The sequence below is a fragment of the Paramacrobiotus metropolitanus genome, unplaced genomic scaffold (genome assembly GCF_019649055.1).
Source record: "Paramacrobiotus metropolitanus isolate TYO unplaced genomic scaffold, Prichtersi_v1.0 Parri_scaffold0000088, whole genome shotgun sequence".
NCBI lineage: Eukaryota > Metazoa > Tardigrada > Eutardigrada > Parachela > Macrobiotidae > Paramacrobiotus > Paramacrobiotus metropolitanus.
Genome location: NW_026570308.1, coordinates 586,828 through 607,256, shown reverse-complemented (window position 1 = coordinate 607,256; position 20,429 = coordinate 586,828). Strand labels below are relative to the sequence as shown.

Here is a 20,429-nt window from a genome sequence, read left to right as displayed (position 1 = left end):
TTGTTTTAGACTGATGTCATGCAAAATCTGGCTCAGCTGTTTCCGACGGCAACCGACCGGAACATGTACGAGTATCACTCCCCGTACATGAATCACCAATTTCCTGGGTTTCTCGCCCTTTGTTGCTATGTACTGAGAACGCTGGGCTGCCTTGTGCTAAAAATCGGCCGCCCTTATTGAATCGCATTTCGAGGGTCAGTATTACTATAATGCTGACTAAATAATCGTACTGTGAGCGGAGAAGCGGCTCACGTACAGCGACAAAATCTTTCAAATGATTTCAACGTATTGCGCCGTGGTGCAGTGGTACTGCCTACGCGGATCTAACGACGTAGCCGGGGTTCGATTTCCCCATCGGCGCCTTTTTCAGCCTTTTCTCGGTTTCCCTCGGATTGCGCCCTGCTTAAAGTACGTTAAAAATTCGCCATAGAACAAGTATATCAAGGAGTACTAAGGACCGGAATGATGCCGACTAAAGCGCCCAGACAGCATCGCACAAAACTTCGAGGAACTAAAGTTAGCATTTCTTTTAAATTTTTAAAACGGTTTACCTTTGGATCCCCTTTGCGGGCCATCCAATAAAATGGAACTCAGCAAACTAACGCTTCCGGTTTCCGAAAAGTTGTACGCAAGGACTGGGAACTGCGTGCGGATACGATCGACTGCATATTTCTTTTGACAAACAAATACTTTTTGCATTTTTTATTAAAGCGATTTACCGGGACAACATTTTGAACATATGCACCTACATACAGTATTATGAGCACCTAGAGTAACTTTTACAAATTAACAAGTTACAGAGGACGAAAGCCAGATTTACCGAAATCATTTTTCGTCGGTCCATAATTCCATGCAAATTTCATATCTGCTTAAAAATTTCGTTGCCGCAGTTTGCCGTACTTGTACGAATTAAGAAGATTAACTGCATCACTTTAATACTTCGCTAGGCAGTTACATGACTTAGACAGCGTAAATTAATATATTGTACGCATGACACTTTACAGATCAGCTATTACACTAATTTTTATTGACGTGTTGAATGAAATTTACTCTACATATAGGTTCTTTCAACAGGAAAAAAAATAATCTTAGCCTATCGTACGGTATATGTAATATAACATGTTCCATGTACATATAGTATGGCAAACGCACGTTTCATTCGCATTTATTCTCGTATTCATGCTTGTTTTACGGTTGTACCGGCAGGCGGCAATATATTATTGTATACAAAGGCACCTGTATGAAAGTTTATGGATATTATAATGTATTCATTATACTTCGGAAAGCATGGACTCTGGCGACATACATTCGACGTACGAAGTCTGTCTGACAGACAACGGATACGGATTCGGCTTGCATACAGGCAGCACAGTAAAATTTGGATTTTGTTACACTAATCCACTTAGTCTATGGATTATGTCGACATAGACATTGATGTTTTAAAAGTAAGGAATAAACCCGTTTCCGGTGGCAGCATCATGCCCATCTTCGAAGCCCGCCTCGCTATTGTACAGAGTAATAAGAACGCTTTCTGCCAATTTTCACGAAATTCGACCACCAGTTCGCCTTTAATCGAGATGACATACAGGCACACCGTACAAGTTGGCTGTGACTGTTAAAAAACCTAAATACGAGTATGTAAATATCGGTTGTGACGTCCTTTCGAATCCATTTTGAATACCGCAGATAGTTGCCAGATACTGTAGCTGTTGTTAGTGTAATGTTGTGAACTTAAATTCCCTCTTCCACCCGTAGAAAGGATATTACTCCAGTTGTGAGCAAAATGGGGAGTGATATAAAAGAGTTCTTAAAAAAATGCTTCAGGAATGAGGGTATCGCCATAAGCCCTCTACGCATGTCTAACGTATCCTACTGGATTCTTCTGTGGAGTAAAATGTTAGTATAATTCACCTGGTCCCATTATTATCCTTTACCGGTGCAGTCAGTTTCACTGTTACGGAATTTCACAACCTCTTTATGAGGCCGCAATAAAAAAAAGTACAAGTACATGTAATCCGTATCCATAATCATTGTGCCCGATGACATGTGACTCCGTTTGCAGTGGCGAAATTAGGCCAAACTAATAAGAAAATTCCGGAAATGATTTTTTCTGACCCTTCTCGTTAAAATAAAAGTTAAAATAAAGCCCTGAGATTCCCAGCGGCCGGGTGTGGACAGTGTCAGCTTCTCTGCCCAGCAAAGTGAGCAAACCAATCTGAAAATTTCATACGATTGAAAATTGCGGCATTACTGAAACAATACTGCCGCTTTTATAGAAACACTGAAGACGCAACCCACGATTTCACAGAATTTTTTCCACCTTGGCTGTTGTTTCAGCATTTGAATTTTAAAATATTTTGTTGTTGGCTTTTATTTATGTGAAGTGGCTGTTGCCGAATCAACGAAAGCATCTTTGTACGTATTTTACGAAGCCTTCCGATACGAGTTCATGTTATAATAATTCTCAGTTTTTATGTGCTGATACGCTTAATCTTTAAGATGTGGACGTAGCCATTTGCTAACCTTTAGTCTGAAAGAGCCGGGGATTGAACCATTGTATAACAATTAACAAGCGGAAATTAATGACTTCCTTATGACATCATGCCTAACAGCCTAATTAATAATTAGTAATAATAATGGTGTCGGACAACGCAAAAGCATTGGAAACCGAATGGAACCGGAAACCAACTGAATCATTTGATGTAAAGCGTTTCTAATGCAGGACGCTTGAGCGGGTTCGCCACAAAGCCGTCTCCCAATCCATCGTCACAGTTTCTGTACTTCTTTCTGCCGGATCGCACAATTCGCCACATCTGCCGCGCCGACTTCATCAACCAGAAGTACATCCAAACCGTGTACACAGTCAGCAGCAGGAGGAGGCCGGGCATTCGGGCAAGAACAGTCCCACCAGGGAATAGGAGAGCAATAAGCCGACTAACGGGCAATGGGCGGCCAGCAAGAATAGCCAAATACGGCTTACCAGTTAGCCCCTCGTATACTGTACACACTAACGCAGTCTGTTGCACAAACACAAGGATGCTGTCGGCAGTGTCGGGTCTGCGTTTTTCGGAGTGGAAGTTTTGGCTGCACACACAATGATCACGTGCGCGCCGGGTCTGGCTTTCACTCCTGGAATTTTCTCGTTGGTGACATCATTTCCGGTCTCGACCTCCATTGCCGGGTCTGCAGTTAACGGTCTCCACGATTTGTCCCTAAAACAACAAAAAGGGACGTATTCCAGGCACGTAGCTTAACTGCGCGAGAGTTTTCTTGCCCTCTGAGGGAAATAAATGGTACCATATGCATTTACAGTATGTACAGTACCATATGCATGTGCATGTACGTCTGTAGTTTGTGGTACCAAACGAGACCAAAAATAACTTTTTTGACAATTTTTGCTAAATTTAAAAATGAATTGTTAAATTACCGAAATAATAAAGCTATAGGAAACTGCTACTAATCTAAATTGTTGTAGATTGGTTTTCTTCAGTTACTGTACCCTAACCCTGCACTCGAAGGAAATTTGTACAGTGCAGCCACACGCACTTGTACGACCGCATTCACCATTCACATACACGGCTTGCAGTTAGTGCATGTTAGAACGTGAATTGGCTGAACGTTTATCCGGCTATACAGCACCGTGCCGCTCATAGCGCACAAATTTCCTTCAAGTGCAGGGTTAGGGAACAGTATGTGCATTGTGCCGTATATACAGAGTAAATACAGCAACGTTTCAAGGAAATCTTTATTAACAAGAATTGCCCAATCAATCCTGCAAAATCATTGTGTAAGTCGTAGCAATATTAATAATGCAGAAAACACGGTGCGGTACGTTATTGCTAACCTGTCGGCGGCGTCCATGCTTCGCTGTAATACGCCACGCCGACGCCATTTGTTGTAGCAGAAACGTATACAGTCACGAACGAGCAGTCCGCCTATGACCAGGATGATGCCGGCAACGACGACCTTTTCCAGGTACCGGAAGGCGCAAAACGGTACGCGACTAATCCCGGTCAATCCTCCACACCACCCGAGAAACATCCAGCCAACGGCGGCTGAGAAGGACGGGGTGAAGCTAGCCAGTGCTCCGCATTGGTGACATTGGCAGCAGATGCTGCGTGCAGCTCCTCCGACTGCAGATCGATCCAGTACGACAACATCGTCGTTTCTTGACAGAAGTTCTGAAAAAAGCAAACGTTTACTTTTTCTTTCCCGTGGCGATTTATTTCAAAAGGTTTTAAAAACTTTCCAGTCCACAAGAGCAGCATTGCAGTTCTTGAATATGTATCTACGGTTTAATAGCGGAAAATTCCAATCAAATATTTAAATAAGCGCACCACGATACGGTATGTCAAAAATTACTTAAAAGTGATTTCATTATTTTTCTAATAGGTTTTGCAGTTTCGAAGCCCGGCATCTTGGCTAAATAAAGATGTCAGCCATGACATTACCAAAACAAATTATTAGTAATATTAGGGTGTAAATGAGAAGCATTGGTTGCAAAAACCCGAGTGCATACAGTTCCATCTTTGCTGCAGGTCCCGGTCGAATTGACAACCGACCAATACGTCCAGTTGGCGTTTCCGGTGTTACTTTGCCACTGGCTGACAACGGGAAATCGCGAAAACAATGCACAGACGTTGTAATAGACGGCCATGCATCCAAGAGCGAAGGCTGTCAAGCTACGAGCTGTGTTTTCCCAGTGTCCTGGTTTTTGGCCCTTGTCTGCGTTCGTAACCGTCTTTCGTGAAGGATCTGTCGATAACTGTTTTGCGGCGGATTTCGTAGCAATTAGTTTGCTGTAAGTTGAATTAAAAGAAAAAAGTCATTTTCAGCGAAATTTAGCATTTTTGCACATGCAGAACTTACGTAAATAGCTTATTTAAACGATAAAGTGACATAAACTTATAACAAACGATATTATTAATTAAGCACAAGATCTATACTACGCGCGGGACCCCATAGTTTTCGATCTCAATAATCAAAACGATTTTTTTAAAAACCGACAACGCCAACAGATCGGCCTCGGTCTAAAACTGACTCGCATGACTTTCGTTTATAAATTCGTTCGGCCAGAATCGTGCCGGCACGACGCCGCAAACGATCCAACCCACTTTCAAGGTGGCCTTGGGGATTTGAAAAAATTTGCCTGGATACAACTCAAAACACAAATTGACAAATAAACCGAAAAATAAATAAATTGTACTCATTCAAACACTAGAGCTGCATTTACTCATCTGCTGTTACTCATTTACTAGAGCTGCATTTGGCTACTCTCTGGCTCCCCATAATTTTTAACTTCTGTTCGAAACTAAATACGCAAAAAAGAAAAAGTTCTCGTATTTCTCCAAGCGTTCTGAACAAGCTGAACTCGAAATACGTCCCACCTAATCAACAATGCAAATTTTCACCAAACACGTCAGTGATGAGTGAGTGACCGAATTACCAACCCTCTTCAGTACGAAAAATCAGAAGACTGGGTTACTGTAGCGACGTTTACAAGTTAGACCACAGAGTAAGTTTACCGGAAAGATGTGCAGTGGATATACCTACGCTGTACGGGCACACTTAACGGCTTGAATCCATCTTACCTTTCACATTTCAGACAGCAAATGTCCATGTAATTTTAACTACTTGTTCACCATATTTTCCTTATCATCAGAGCTCTGAAATCATCAACACTTTCTGCGCCCCTCTTGTAAACAAATCCACCGTCAATCCCAACGCTGAACACAAAGCGCTCCCCCCCCCCCGCAGGGGCACACCACAAACCACAACAAACCAGCATGGTATATAGAGCTCTGTTACCTCTGGTCCTCTGTATGCATTACTTTCCAGCCTTCTGCTGATTAATAGTTAATTTTTGATTTTAGATATTAATAATTAGTCGAATAAAGTTTTAAAACATGAATGTCGTTCAAGGAATGCCGATTTTAATTTGCTGGTAAAATATCGTGAATTTTGCCCGTGCAGCGTAGGTATATACATGGTCCATTTCTCCGGTAAACTTACTCTGTGGTCTAACCTGTGACCGTCACTACAGTAATTAATCAGAAGACAGGTTACCATCACAGGGCACTGAGCACAATCTCTAGATCAGTAGGTGACCGAGCTACCACCATTGCGAGAAAAATCGCTAGGCGAGTGAGTGACCGAACCACCATCCCTGCCCACTGAGCAGAAACTTCAGAAGAGTGAGTGACAGAGCTACCACCACTGACCAGTGAGAAGAATCTCTACAAGATGAAAGAGTGACCGAGCTTCCACTACTGTCCAGTCCATGCGTGGTTCAACTTATAATTTTGTGGTAGGAGACATCAGTAATCTAATCTAGAGTCTTTCCTCAATACGTTTTACAATAACTGCTAAGGCTGTTAAAACATTTACTAATGAACTAAACGAACTCTCCATTCAAACCGGCCGCGGATCAGAAGAAAGGCGGAGGCGAAGCCGAGGCTGTTTCTTGTATAATTCATATTCGTATAACAATAAAAATAGTAATAGCATTCTTATATCATTCGTAAAATCAGAAAATATTCGGTGTATTATTATTCGTAAAAGTAAATACACTATTTCGAAGCCGTTTGCAGTTGCAGGCCAACTGGCAAAACTTCTTTACCTGATTGCTTTTTTAATCAGCGCAAAATAGGTGCCATCCATCCACAACCCCCAAATTCTGCCAGCACAGTAAACGCTCAAAATTGTTGCGAAGAGAATGCACCCAGGAAACACCGCCGACCTGCCACATAGAGTGATGGCCAGTACAACTGCCGTCCACGCTAGAAGTACCACTGGTAGTGCGCTGAGAAATATCCAAATACCGTAGTAAAGGAAGAAACTGACAGCACTGTTCACCGCTACAACATTATCATGATGTAAGTGGGCATCCGAGTGTTGGCTTTACAGCACGGTTGCACCACGGACGGATCAACTACTGGAACTACCCATCTGACTGCCTCCCATACCGTGACCACCGCCGCTACGGCGGTGGCGGCCATATAATTCGTATAATCAATGCAAATGCCTGCCGCGCATACGAAGAGCATTATATCCAATGGCAGCCAGTGCTCTGCGGCAACCACACTCCGCTTTAGGATCCACGCCGCTAATTCACGACAGTACGACATTTGGTGCTGCGATACGGGAGACGTCCAGAGGCGATTGGCGCACTCCAGGAAAACCAGCGAGACGCTTAGGCCTTGTCCCGAATTCAAAGCGAATCTCGCTATGGTACGGTTGCTCAACCGCACGAGGTGGCTGTATGCAGTGGCCACGCCTACAGATACGGTACGCGAAGCCACCTCGCGAGGTGGATTTTCTGTATCGCAACGAGATTCGCTTTAAATTCGGGACGAGGCCTTAAGATGGACGTAAGGACAACGGTCGCCCAGGTGGCCACATAACCGAGGATTCGGAGCGACGAAGGTGGATCTGGCACAACCAACCCAGCCAATTCGGAACGGTTGAAGGCGACCGGAGGCGATGCATCCATCCCGACATGACGCCATCCCAGAAGCAAGCGTTGACGTTCTGCAAAAGAGCATGATGACATAGCGCGCAGTTTGTTGTTTCCTGGCCTGTTGTTTCCTTGTTTGCTCTTAGTGTTCTAGATCTTACGAAAACTTTATTTCAACTTGTACAAGCCAATGCCATTTAAATTTAACTTTGCAACCCAATAATTAGAACAAGTAAAACAACTCTTCTAACTGTCGAGAACATTCGACGATCCCCAGGACAGAAGCCGCATTTCCGCGCTGAATTTCTACGCTTATACGTTGCCACAAATATTGAGTAGCGCGCGCATCTCCTGTTTGCTGTTTGATACGCCGGCCGACTTCACTGATGAACTGACGTGTACTTTCGCCGCAACTTCCCATAGTTTCGAGGGCCACTGGTTGGAAAAATACCGATCAGTGAGTTCGGAATAGAGATTTCGCTTCCGCAGTTCGGCATCTTCTGCAGCCGATCCCGCTGCTTCTGAACATCCAGCTATATACGAAGTAGCGAACGGATCACAAACTGTCACATCCCATATCAGGGGGAGGCAACTGCCATCCACGCCAGGAGAACCACCGACACTCCGCTGAATAGTATCCAAATCGCGTAATAAATGAGGAAGCTGAAGGCGCTGGTCAGCGCATACATGGAAATCATGATGTAAGCGGGCAATTCAGTGTTGGCGTTACAGCGCGCGTGCACCGCGGACGGACAAAATACCGTAACTGCCAGCCTAACTGCTTTCCATGCCAGACACATAACCGGTGCGGCGGTCAAGACCATACAATTCGCAAACGGAAGACAAAAGATGCCGGCCATGATTGCCACGCATAAGATGCCCACTATATCCAGTGGCAGGTAGTACTCGGCGGCCACCCGGCTTTGCGTCAGGATCCACATCGCTAGTTCACGGCAGTGCGACATTTGGTGCTTCGATACCAGAGATGTCCAATGGCGGTTGGCGCATACCAGTATAACCAGTGAGACGCTTAAAGTGGCCGTAATGAGAACGGTCATCCAGGTGGCCACGTAACAAGGATCCGGGTCAATTTCGGAGGGACCACCACATCAAGTCCAGCCAGTGCCGACTGGTTAACGATGAGCGGATGCGGGCGTATCCATCCCGACATGACGTCATCCCAAAAGCAGGCGTTAACTTTCTACAAAAGGGCACAAGAGAATACGACGTGAACGCTGATAAAGTGGTTTTAAGTGATTGCCATATTCGTGCACCAGCCCAGCTGCTAAATCAGTGAGTGCAGTGTTGGAAAATTGTTATCAGCTAATTTTAGTTTTTTATCGGTTAAATTTTACACTGATTCTTGACCAGCAATAAAGATTAACCACTGGGCGGCTTTTGCTTTTTGTCTTTCTCTGTCTCTGTCATGTTTGTCGCCTTATTTATCGGTCGCCTTATTTCACCCGATAAGCAAATAACACAATTACTATAATTATCGTCAGCCCAGGTAAATAGCTGTGCTCTATTGTACAGTATACGATCGGCCCTTGTGTCTCGAAGGAGTGAGGCTTGAAGCGAAGCAAAGCCTTAATTTCACTTGTAATGAACAAAGATAGGTTGTCGCATCAACAAGATTACGATAATGGATCAAAGGATAAAATTGGAAAAGCAAAATAGTACCAAGTCCCAAAAGCTGCCCTTTGATCTTAGTTTCATAAAATGGATACTAAAAAGTGGAATCTTTCATTTTATGCACAGCCAGAATGAAATGACTCAATGATCTGACGCTCTCTCGCAATGACACATTGTCCAGGCAAGGCGGAAGACAAGAATAACTTCTCATAATCAATGTCAGTCGTTTTACTACCCAAAATCGCCGCGATTATTTGCTCCGACACCACCTTCTCACGCTCTAGGAATGCAAATTTGCATAACTATATAGAATTCTGTTCAACCCACCGAATAAATCACCGGGAAAAAAACAGTGAGAAGAAGTGAGACACACTTTCACTCGTTGTCGCTACCTTCGAGTTTGGTATAACGGTCGAAGTAATAAAGATGCAAATATGTCCTACAAGCTTCCCAGCAGTATTCTTATTTTTAAGATTTCCTGGTATTCTACTCTGGAAAAAAGCTTTTAATACACATGCAAACATTATATCTGCAGAAAATGTCTTGTTACACCATAACACGTCTGCAAATCAATGACATACAATCGCTAAAGTCAACAAGAGGTAATCTTATGGAAAGTCCTAACTTAATTTTGGTATAACAAGAGAAAGAAGGGCCACCCAGACCCATTTTATTAACCGCAAATTTGGGAGTACTTCGTTTTATATGAAACACTCATTTTCTATTATAATTTCAACAATTGCGTATTCGCAAGCGAGATTTTTTAAACATGTCTACTCAATAGTTATACGGTAATAATTGTATATTGTACCGCAACCCGATGTAATGCCGTACATACATGACACAATCATAGGTATATAATATATAAGATATTGCAGATTCCAAGGCTGAATAAACAGAATTACTGTCGAACGTAACAATGGCACATCGTGCATTTGTACCGAAGTAATTGGATTAATATTAGGAAAAAATACCCTTTCGCTGCACCTCGTTTTACTACAGGCACCCCTTTTGAATTAGTTTATGCACGCACTCCGTTTTCCCATTGACTATAGACACATCCCTTTTTTAACAAAGAACAAGTAGTCTGTTAGTTCTGTTTTGTTGAGCTTTGAAAAGGTTTTCAAAATTTAAACACACCGCCTTTAATTGTATAAAGTATATGCCTAACAATGATGCATACTTCTACTAGTACTGCACAGGATTGTTATAAGTAGTATGTATTATAAAGTATTAATGCAAGCGAGACTTACATGTCCAGACAGTTCGAGCAGCGAATCGAAGTAGTTATAATCATCGGGATCTAACCGACTGTTTTGCCATTCCGGAAGAACGCGCAGTCCAAATTTTAAACAAATTTGACATGCAAACCACAGCACCACAGCCGATTCTGTCAAAATTTCCGGATAAGATGCATGGACTTCTTTGTCCAGGAAATAAATCAAACACCTTTTTATCCCCATTTTTGCCCAATTACAGACTTATTGAACCAAGCGACTCTAAAACGAAGTGATCACTTCGTTCACTTTTTCGTTCACTTCGTGATCACTTTTTCTCACGAAAAAATACAGCACCATGCACCGATCGCGACTACTGAAAAGCGACAGTTACGTAAAACAGAGTAGCGACTCAGCTGTTGATGTGAGGTGATGCCATGCGATGCTAAACCGGTTGCCATTGGCGGTCGCTGTTTACTACGGCATCCGAGCCGAAATATTCGTGTACGACCACCCGTGCATGGATTACCTATTGGATTACGCGGTCGAACTTTTGGTCGGCCGCTCCTTTGTTATTTTGTACGAAGAACGCCTTGTGTTAAAAAATTGCTGTACTGATGACTAAGAAACAGTACCTTAAAATTCGTCATGGAGCGGTACATCAGAAAGTGCCGAGCAAAGGAGCGAAACGATGTCCGACTGAAGCGCCTAGCAAACACCGAACAAAACTTCGAGGACCCTGAAGTTAATATTGTAAATCATTTACCTTTGGACATCTTTTGCGGATCATATAAAACTAACTCCATCAGGCTAGCATTACCGGTTTACAAAAAGCTGGACTGAAGGGTTGCGAATGATGTCGGCCGATTTAGTTATTTCAAATTTGCCTTTGATAAACAAATAATTTCACATTATTTAATAAGCGACTTACCGGTAATATATTTTGAAGGTACTTTTTTCGACAGTCCTTAATTTCCGTGCAAATCTAATGCCTTTTTTGAAGTTACAGCGGCGTTCGTGTGCGCTTACTTACCAACACGTAAAGCAAAACCGGAAGTACAAGTACACAAAGTCGTTGCCGTAGTCAGCCGCACTTGTACATATAAGGTAATCTTTACTGTTACAAAGTTATATAGTGTATGGTTAGTGTTAGTGCACGTGACTACACGTACGGTTTGACTGAAGTTCTTTGGTAACCGTTTCCAACGTCGCACTAAAATGCAGAAGCCGGTTATTTTTAATTTTAAAACGCGATATGAGGGGTACGTTCGGCTTTAGTTTTGGGCCAAAAAAGAAGGAGGAAATCGTTTTTGGAAAAACATAACCCACACATTAAGCACGAATTTGGCTTCCTTCTTGGTTCCACAACGGCACAACCGATTTCGCAGCTCAAGTTTTCCAACAAATAAATAACTGGCGTTGAACTGCGGTGTAAACAGTACTCCGCGTACTTTACATCGCGTGTTGTCAATACGATATTGTGTGTAATGTACCGTATATTTTCATTGCATAATACGATGTTTGCGGGTTCTTTGCAAATGACGGAGTTCACCAGTTATGCATTTAAAAACAGTGCCAACCTCTGAAATAAGCATTTCGAATGCTGACATTAGTTTTATACAACAATGCCGCTGCTGACAGTATTGTAAAAGATTTTTTGACACATTTGCCGGTCTCAGTGTTATTACTTTGTGTACTGCTATAATTATAAGGTTGATAGGACAAACAATTAACCGCTGCTCTGTACAATACTGTTCTACATTTTGCGTGCGTGATAAACAAGACAGATTGCCGGACAGAGAATTTGTCGCAAACACCGTACGCGAAAATGTTATTGGATAATAACAATCAACGAAAGCCCGTGCAATGAAAATTGTGTGGAAATACCATGACGCATCTCATAATATGTTTCGTATCGGAATCAATAATGCACGAAAAACAGTCATACCAATCTTCTGTGCGTAATCTATATGGAACTCGCTAAAATGTGGCAGATTCGGTGTTACAATTACTTATGTAATAAAATATAATGTAATCGTGTAATGGGTAAATTCCATCAGAACTAAACAGGCCTCTCTTAATTCGTACTAGCAGGCCGGTTAAACTCCCTCACAAGGAGAGACCATGCAATTGGCGTATAATGGAATCGGATGTGAAAGCAGCGACGGTTTTTGTCACGCGGGGAAATCATGGAGATGAAAGCTCGTCGGCGGGGCAAAAGCGGCAGACAATGGGCTCCAGGTTTCCGGTGAGCGGAATCAAGCATTTGGCACAATCGCAGTGTTATGCGGAAGTATAGAAGGGAATCTAGAAGATCAAAGAAATTGTAAACTTGCAATCAATAAGATAACCAGGCGACCGGCCAGACTCATCGGATGTCGGCTGTCTGTTTTGTAAACTCGCCCGAAAATCCATTTTTATGACGAAGAACTACCGGTTCATTCCATGGGGGGCGATAACAGTGGATGCTTGGACTCGGTCGTCGCCAAGCTGTTTACACCACCAATGCAGCCGCCTTTGTGCTCCGTTTTAATGGATCGCATGTAGCAACACGCGTGCCACGCTGATTTCACCAGCAGGTGGTACATCCAAACAGTGAACATGGTCAGCAGCAGCAGAAAACCGGGCAGCTGCAGGCGTTCTGGCAGGAACAGTCCCACCAGGGAAAACGGGAGCACCAGGCAGATTGACGAGCAGTGAGCGACCAGTACGAGTAACCAAAAGTTTTCGATCACCACACAAATACAGAAGCAACTTGTCCTGTCTCCTTCTGGCTTAAGGGCCTTAGATACAATGGACCCGCGTGCACCATGTTCGGATTTCCCTTCCGGGAGTTTGTGATCGGCAATGACGGGCTCTTGCGGATTATCGGATCGCGTAAAACTATCCATCGCCTTGTTAGACGGCACAAGCAAGCGAGCGGATTGCGCACTGCCCGGTATACCGGCTTCCGCGGCCGCAAGATTCACAGTTAACGGTTGCGACGAATTATCTCTGGAATAGAAAAGTCCCCACGTTATGCACGCAGCACTACCCGTGTTATGGTTAATCTTTGACCTGTCGGTGGCTTTTAGTTTTCGTTGGGCAACGACATGCTGACGCCACTTATTATAGCAGGCCCGGATGACGAGGTATACGAGCGCTCCAAGAAGGACCAAGTCGATGGTGCCAATGACGATTATTGCCGTCGATTCCAAGACGTTTAGTGGTGTGCCACTAGCACCAGACAGCACTCTACACCACACCATAAACGTCCAGCCGACGGCCGGTGAAAAGGGCGGGGTGAAGCTGAACAGTAGCTCCGCAGTGGAGACGTTGTAGTAAATAAATGCGAGCAGTTCCTCAGACTGGAGATCCACCCAGTATGACAGCATCGCGGTCTCTTGATCGAAGTGCTGCAAAAATCCGTAAAATTATTTTTCCTCTAGCGGTAGATCAGTACACACTGCTGTCTAGAATTTTTCTACGAGTAAAAAGTCTTAACTTCGGCATCCCAGAATCTAAATTTCAGCTACATAATTGTACGTCATAGTCAGAAGAGACTACATAATTCATACCCGTAAGCACACATACAGAGGCTGTAGCTATAATGGCGGAATCGGTTTACTTGGGTTGCCCTGCTCTTCCCTGTATATCGCTTAGTACAAAATTACTGGCCAAAAAAAGAGCGCGTACTGTTCCATATTTGGAGCAAGTTCCCGTGCTATTGACTAAATGCCAGTATGTCCAGTTGGCGCCTCGGTATCGCGATTGAACGACGGTGGGAAATCGCTCATACAATGGCCAGACGTTGTGGTACACGGCAACGCATCCAAGCCAAAAGGCCAAGAAACTGCGAGCAACTTTTTCCCAGTATCTTTGTCGTTGATACTCGTCTGGTCTCGCGAATGCCTTTTTAACTAACGGAGCGATCGATGAAAGTTTCGCGGGATGGTTTGCGGTGTTTAATTTCCTGAAAGGTTGAATTAAAGATTGATATTTTGCAGCCACAATATTTCTGGTCCCGAAATTACAAGAATGTTGAAATTAGGTTGCCTGTTTAGCTTGCTAAACAGTTAGAAAAGCAATAGAAGTATTCTTTTTTCACTGGTACGGTTCACTCATATCAGCGACTACAGATATCAGCCGGCAAAAACTTTTACCTAATTCCTTTTTTAATCAGCGCAAAACAGGTCTGATTCATCCACAATCCCCAAATTCTGCCGGCGCAATACACGGTCGATATGTTAGCAAAGAAGATACAACAAGGGAACACCGCAGTTGGGCCACATACAGCAATTGGCAATGCAACAGCCAATCCTGCCACCAGCACCACCGGCACTGCGCTGTAGATAATCCAGCCCACGTAACAAATAACGAAGATGACGGCACCCGACACCGCAAACAGCAGGTTCGTCATGCAAGCCTGCAGACCAATTTTGCCGAGCACACGACTGTAGTCTTGCAAAAACTCGGCCCATTCATGGCATATCCGCAGATGGTCCTTCAGCACGGAGCTCGGCCGGTGGCGGTTGACCAATACCAGGAATAACAACGAAACACTTAAGACGGCCGTAAGGATGACGGTCACAAGGGCAATTACGTAACCGAGGGTAATGTTCGATGCAGGTGGATGGGTCACATCCAGATTGTCAGAAACCGAATGGTTAACGGTGAGCGGATGCGGTGGCATCCAACCCGACATGACGTCATCCCAGAAGCAGGCGTTAACCTTCTGCAAAAGTGGAAAAAACGTTTTCAGGAAACACTTAAGTATTCATCTGCTTTTTACTGCAGACGTGCTGAGGCAGCGCTTTAAGCCCCCAGACCACATCGACTGGCAGTTTTTGCGTGCCGGAAGTTGCCATAAGGCTTAGTTGTACATTCTTGCGCTAAGTACTGGTGTGCATTAATGCTTGCTCAGGAATAACATGAAATATATGTAAGCAAAACGAACTTTACTCTATTCAATAAATAACAAGATTCAAGCTGTTAAAGAAACTGACCCTGTACATGTTATCAAATTCCTATACTTGCACGAAAAACATCGCTTTTGCCCAATCCTAAACACTTTTTTGCAATTTTTTAAGACATTGAATAGCCATAAAACTTAGCGAAAAAAATGCGGTAAAAGAACGCCAACGTGCGTGAACTGTAAAATGTTATAGCTTCGAAGAATTGAATGCGGTAGAGGATTGCTCAAAATAAATTCACTTGCACGTATAAGTTTAGTTTAATTTCATTGAGCAGATAAACCCAGGAGACACTCACAAGTCTGGTCATACCGTATAAACGTAACTAACATTAACCGAAGATCAGAAATTTATTTTAAACTGAATTAGACACAGGTATTTCTTAATGCAGAACTACAGCCGAACAATTCAGTGCGATTATTTTCCCCACCACTACTAGGTATTCCATCACCACTGCTGCTCGAGTAGGTACGTATTCAACCTAAGTGTGCGAATACGGTAAAATTAAAAATAACACACACAAAAACTACGGTGCTGATCGAACCCCACATAATTTTAATAGTATTCATATACTTTTAACTGAGACTGATTAGGGCCTGCTCATAGATACGAGTCTTTTGGTAAAGGTCAGAATTTAAATATAGTTGTTATATGAAGTATTTAATGCAACGACACTTACATGTCCAAACAGCTCGAGCAGGTAATCGAACGAATTGTAAGCGTCAGGATCTGTGCGACTGGTGTGCCATTCAGGCAGAACTCGCAGTCCAAATTTCAAACAAACTTGGCACGCGAACCACAGGACCAAAATGGCTTCCGTCAGGATTTCCGGATAAGACAAAAACACTTCTTTGTCCAAGCATTTAGTTAGGAACGTTTTAATCCCCATGTTAGCAGAAAACTCTCTCGAACTTAAGTGACTGCTAAAAGCCTGAATAAATTTTATTATATACCACCTTTCCCGATCGCTACGGCTGAAAAGCGGTGGCGACCTCTTGGACAGAGTAGAGACTAAGCTGCTGTTGTAAGGTGATGTCATTAATATTTTTATTTCCTTCTGTTCGCCAATAGCGTCGCGTGATGCGTCAGCCACCGACCAAAATATGTTTTCGTACGAGTAAGTACATGTGTAGGAATCATGATTTGCTGGCGAAGTTGCTAAACCGGTTTACCGCTCCTCAGTACCGCGAACGCTGATGACAAACTTCTTACGTTAAAATACGTCCGTCGGTATAAATTCTCACTTCAGGGCCTAATATTGCTAATTTTCTGAACAGGTAACCGTACCTTAAACATCGTCATGAATCAGTGGCACGGTTGCACCTTTGTGGCACCTATGCTTGATTGTCCAATAAAATTTGTAACTTAACAGGCTAACACTGCTTCTACGTATATTACTACGTGCACGCCGCGTACATCACGCGGCATACACGGTCCTATTACAGTATGTATATGCATTATGCAGTGCTTTGCGTGTTGCTCATTGGGTTGAAATACACAACATTTGTTAAATAAGTATGAACACTGCATTTTCATTGATGATGCCGTCACCCTTTTATTGATGCCGATCCAGTGAGCGGAACCAATAATGACTAATATTTTTGCTTTTACGCTTTACGGAGCACTTTTAATATTGTTTTATGTCAATATTCAACCAAATAATTTGTATACATTGGAATAAAAAAACCTTAATATGCCCAACATCCGGTTGCCACATTGTGCTGATCTAAAATAGGCAAAAAGATGTTCCTTGGTGATCAACAACATAATATGATCGCATAATGACCTTGGTTTCGTTGAGTGACAGTGCCCTAGCAGCGCGTGGAGTGCAGCCTGCTCTGCACTGTGCATCAGTGCACGATACAAAAGAGGTTCGTAAATCTGCTCGGAGGTTGTAGCTTTCCCGCAACCCAAAACACTTTTTCGCATGCTTTGCCCAAATAATTTATATACATGGGCGAGAGAATCGCGCCATTTCCGGTTGGGAAGTTATGGGTGCGACGAGATTCCTGACGTTTAAAACGCAAGCAGATGCACCAAAGGGGTCATTATTATGGTACAGTGGAACGACCTTCTTTAAAGATTCACTTAAACACAGATCGATCAATACAAACATCGTTTTACACCGTTCCAAGGTACTGAAAGGTTTTTTTTAATTTTTGAAAATGGTTTTAAACTATAAGGAAAATGAGGCACTCTTAGTTCATGCGTAATATTCATTTTTGCAACCGGATGCTGCGCACATGAACGCTTTTCTCGTCAATGTATAGAAATCATCTATCTGCCTACGTCCTTAAACAAATGAAAAACTGAAAAAGCGCAAAAAAAGCGTACTTGAAGTAGTGTCTTTGCGTGTCCAGTTGACCACACAAGTTTGGTACCATGTACTAGGTAATAATTTCCGTTAATGCACTATAATAACGGATTGAAATTGCCTACGTGCTGGTTTACAGGGGCACCGGCACGTGATTGATAAGCATACCACGCGTACACAGTTAATTTCAGTCAGCAGACAACAGTCTGCAGTACTTAGACTCGTATTTGGCGGCGGCGGATAATGCAATTACATGCGGACAAATAGTGCATTCATATCCATTGATCTCGTCATAATGCGGGAAGTAATAAAAGCCTTTAATAAATTCTGCATAGAGCTGGGATTGTTTCGCCGACGCACTGTGCCTCCGAGCGCATTAACGACAGCTCTGCGTTGCGTTATATCCTGGTACAGAGGAATGCGCTACAGCAAGCAAAGCCGGCGTAAAACGTAGATTCTGTATGTATATACAGATATTGATTGAAGTGGATGCTGGGTTTATTGGGAGTCCGCACTTTTACGCGGAATGTTACAGATAATTTTTATGGCCGACGGGCACGCTATCTGTCGACGCACTCATTAGCAAGGCGGTTTTTCCAACTGTCATTACGACTGCATGCCGGCCGGAGCTGACGTCGAGACTTATCGGCAGTCAGTTGGAAACTGTTGATATCGCTTCCGGTCTGCTGGATAATCATCGGTATCCTTCTCATCAATCCCGCGAGTGTGTTTAACAGCGTGTACGGTATTCTGCTCAACGTTGTGCATCTTTTTACCATCAATTTGCTTGTCAAAATGTTATGGCTTATAGATGTCTTTAGCAAAAGCTGTAAATACTTTTCAATTTCTGGCAATTCTTTATCTTTTAATTAACGCTGTTTTCAGCTACATTTTGCATCAGAAAGATGCTGTTAAATAACTAAATAATCACCACATGATAACTGATTACGGTTTTGGTATTTTTTAAGTTCTATGCCATTCTCATTCTTATTACATCGGTTACCGGGTAGATTTTTTTAAGTGTCAATCTACTTTTTCTGCAGCGCAAATACCGCTTGAGAAGTCTTTATCTGACATTTGCTATGTCTCATTAATTTTCTGTCAGAATGGTGTTTATGAATAATTCTACTATTATTTACGCCAATTCTTCGCGCGATCCATATGGTACATGGAACGGTGCGGCGACCATCCAGACCCTCTTCACCATCGCCACCCTGGCCACCAACGGTGTGGTCCTCAGCCTCTTCATATGCCGTCCCCGCTTGTGCACTCCCTTCGCCATGTACCTCATCAATCTCCTCACCGCCAACATCCTCATGACTCTGGCCAATCCACTCCGGACCATTGAATTAATGCGCACCGACTGGTTCGCCTGGAGCCGGTGGTGTCTGGTGTTGATCTACAGTGATTGGGTGTCCAGTGCCGTTGTCCTGCACTCGCATTTCCTTATCACGACCAACCGGATTTGGGCGATTGTCCTGCCTATTTCCTATCGGAATGTCCATAACCGGAAAGTGGCGGTGGGGATTTGTGCTGTGATGTGGCTGTACTGTCACGTTTGGCTGTTGCCGTTGTTTATCCGGGATTTCTTGTATTACGGGAATTTCGATTCGGATCGCTGGTGCATTATTAATGTCAATGAACAGCTTGTGTACTCCCAGGTATGCATATATTGTAAACGCTAGCGTTAACGTAGCGCATCCGCGTAGACCACCCACTGTATTTCGGCAAAAGTTACAAGGATGTGTGAGTATGTTGACCACCGCATTTTCATTCAAAAATTAAAAATTAATTGCACCGTGGCTAATGTTATAGTGGATGCGTAAACAACCAGGATGTATTATCACATCACGGCTCATACATACATTAACCGGCAATACATGACTTTAATGTAAATTATTTATACAAACAAAAAGCACTCTTGGCGGAGATACTTGCAATCTTATAATTAGGCATGAAGTAGCTGTTCTGATCTGGGATTTCTTTTAACTATCACTTTTTATTGTACATGGAAGCACTACAGGCTTGCAACGAGGCGTTTACAGTTACAATTTTAACTTTTATTTGCATATCTAAACCCAATCATTGATTATACTGTTTAGGTAATTCAAGTTGTTGTCTTTCTCCTTCCATACGTCGCCATCTTAATTGCTTATCCGTTTCTGTATTACCGGCGCCGGATGCAAATGCGTTCCGTAATGCACAATCAGAAATCCATACCTTCATCGGAGGAACATTCCAATAAAACCCCAGCATCAACCGAACAAGGACAACTTACCACTAAAAAACCCGGCCGCGAGAATTCCACCGGCTTCACCGTGCTGACCGTACAGACCATTTCCGTCTTTATCTGCTGGACAGTTACCAAGGTCTATGGAACGGTTGGGACGTTCATGGATATTGAAATCGGCTGGTTAGGTCAACTTGGTACCACCATGTATCTGGTGCAGATGGTACTGGATCCGATACTGTTTACTTTAGCACTACCTGATCTCAGGGCGGCAGCCGTTCAGTTGATTAAATGTGCTTATTACCGCTAAACGGGAATTTACAAGAAGCTTCTAATTACCAGCTGCCCGACTAAATCGTATTTCATGGATTTAAGGCGGATTTGTTAAAGCTTAGATACCTATGCAATAAGTCTGCATGGCATTACGATATAAAGGAAGATACCGCGCTCTGCAGCTTGTTATTATGCGTTTCAGATAGATTAATTTTCATCATAATTACTACGGTTATTGTTCGATAGTCTCAGATCATGCGCTATAACTGTAAGCTCACGACAATCTCTTATCGTGGCTAACTTGTTAAGACAAGCTGCCGAAAATAAATCTTTAATTTGTCACAACATCCCTAAT

The 20,429-nt window shown here is 43.1% G+C and overlaps 2 protein-coding genes and 1 long non-coding RNA gene across 4 annotated transcripts; 1 reads left to right on the top strand and 2 right to left on the bottom strand.

The window, feature by feature from the left end:
* Positions 1-2,718: 2,718 nt before the first annotated feature.
* Positions 2,719-7,189, bottom strand: LOC129596339 (uncharacterized). The gene is made up of 4 exons (XR_008691415.1): positions 6,620-7,189; positions 4,520-4,799; positions 3,845-4,181; positions 2,719-3,212 (listed from the first exon to the last, which is right to left on the bottom strand). It is a non-coding gene; the product is annotated as an uncharacterized LOC129596339 (long non-coding RNA).
* Positions 7,190-12,016: 4,827 nt separating this feature from the next.
* Positions 12,017-16,289, bottom strand: LOC129596284 (uncharacterized). 2 transcript variants are annotated; one of them, XM_055493521.1, is made up of 6 exons: positions 15,937-16,289; positions 14,448-15,019; positions 13,981-14,257; positions 13,363-13,700; positions 12,709-13,299; positions 12,017-12,612 (listed from the first exon to the last, which is right to left on the bottom strand). In XM_055493521.1, exons 1-5 carry the CDS (start codon positions 16,144-16,146, stop codon positions 12,744-12,746), a joined length of 1,953 nt encoding a protein of 650 aa, XP_055349496.1. In that variant the 5' UTR covers positions 16,147-16,289; the 3' UTR covers positions 12,017-12,612; positions 12,709-12,743. The 2 variants fall into 2 exon arrangements, with proteins under 2 accessions (XP_055349496.1, XP_055349494.1); XM_055493519.1 differs by having other exon boundaries at positions 12,019-12,612; positions 12,740-13,299.
* A 1,953-nt stretch (positions 16,290-18,242) lies between these two features.
* On the top strand, positions 18,243-20,172 carry LOC129596332 (melanopsin-A-like). The gene is made up of 2 exons (XM_055493573.1): positions 18,243-19,232; positions 19,674-20,172. The coding sequence occupies exons 1-2, from the start codon at positions 18,678-18,680 to the stop codon at positions 20,109-20,111; spliced, it is 993 nt and encodes a 330-aa protein (XP_055349548.1). The 5' UTR covers positions 18,243-18,677; the 3' UTR covers positions 20,112-20,172.
* The last annotated feature ends 257 nt before the right edge of the window (positions 20,173-20,429 follow it).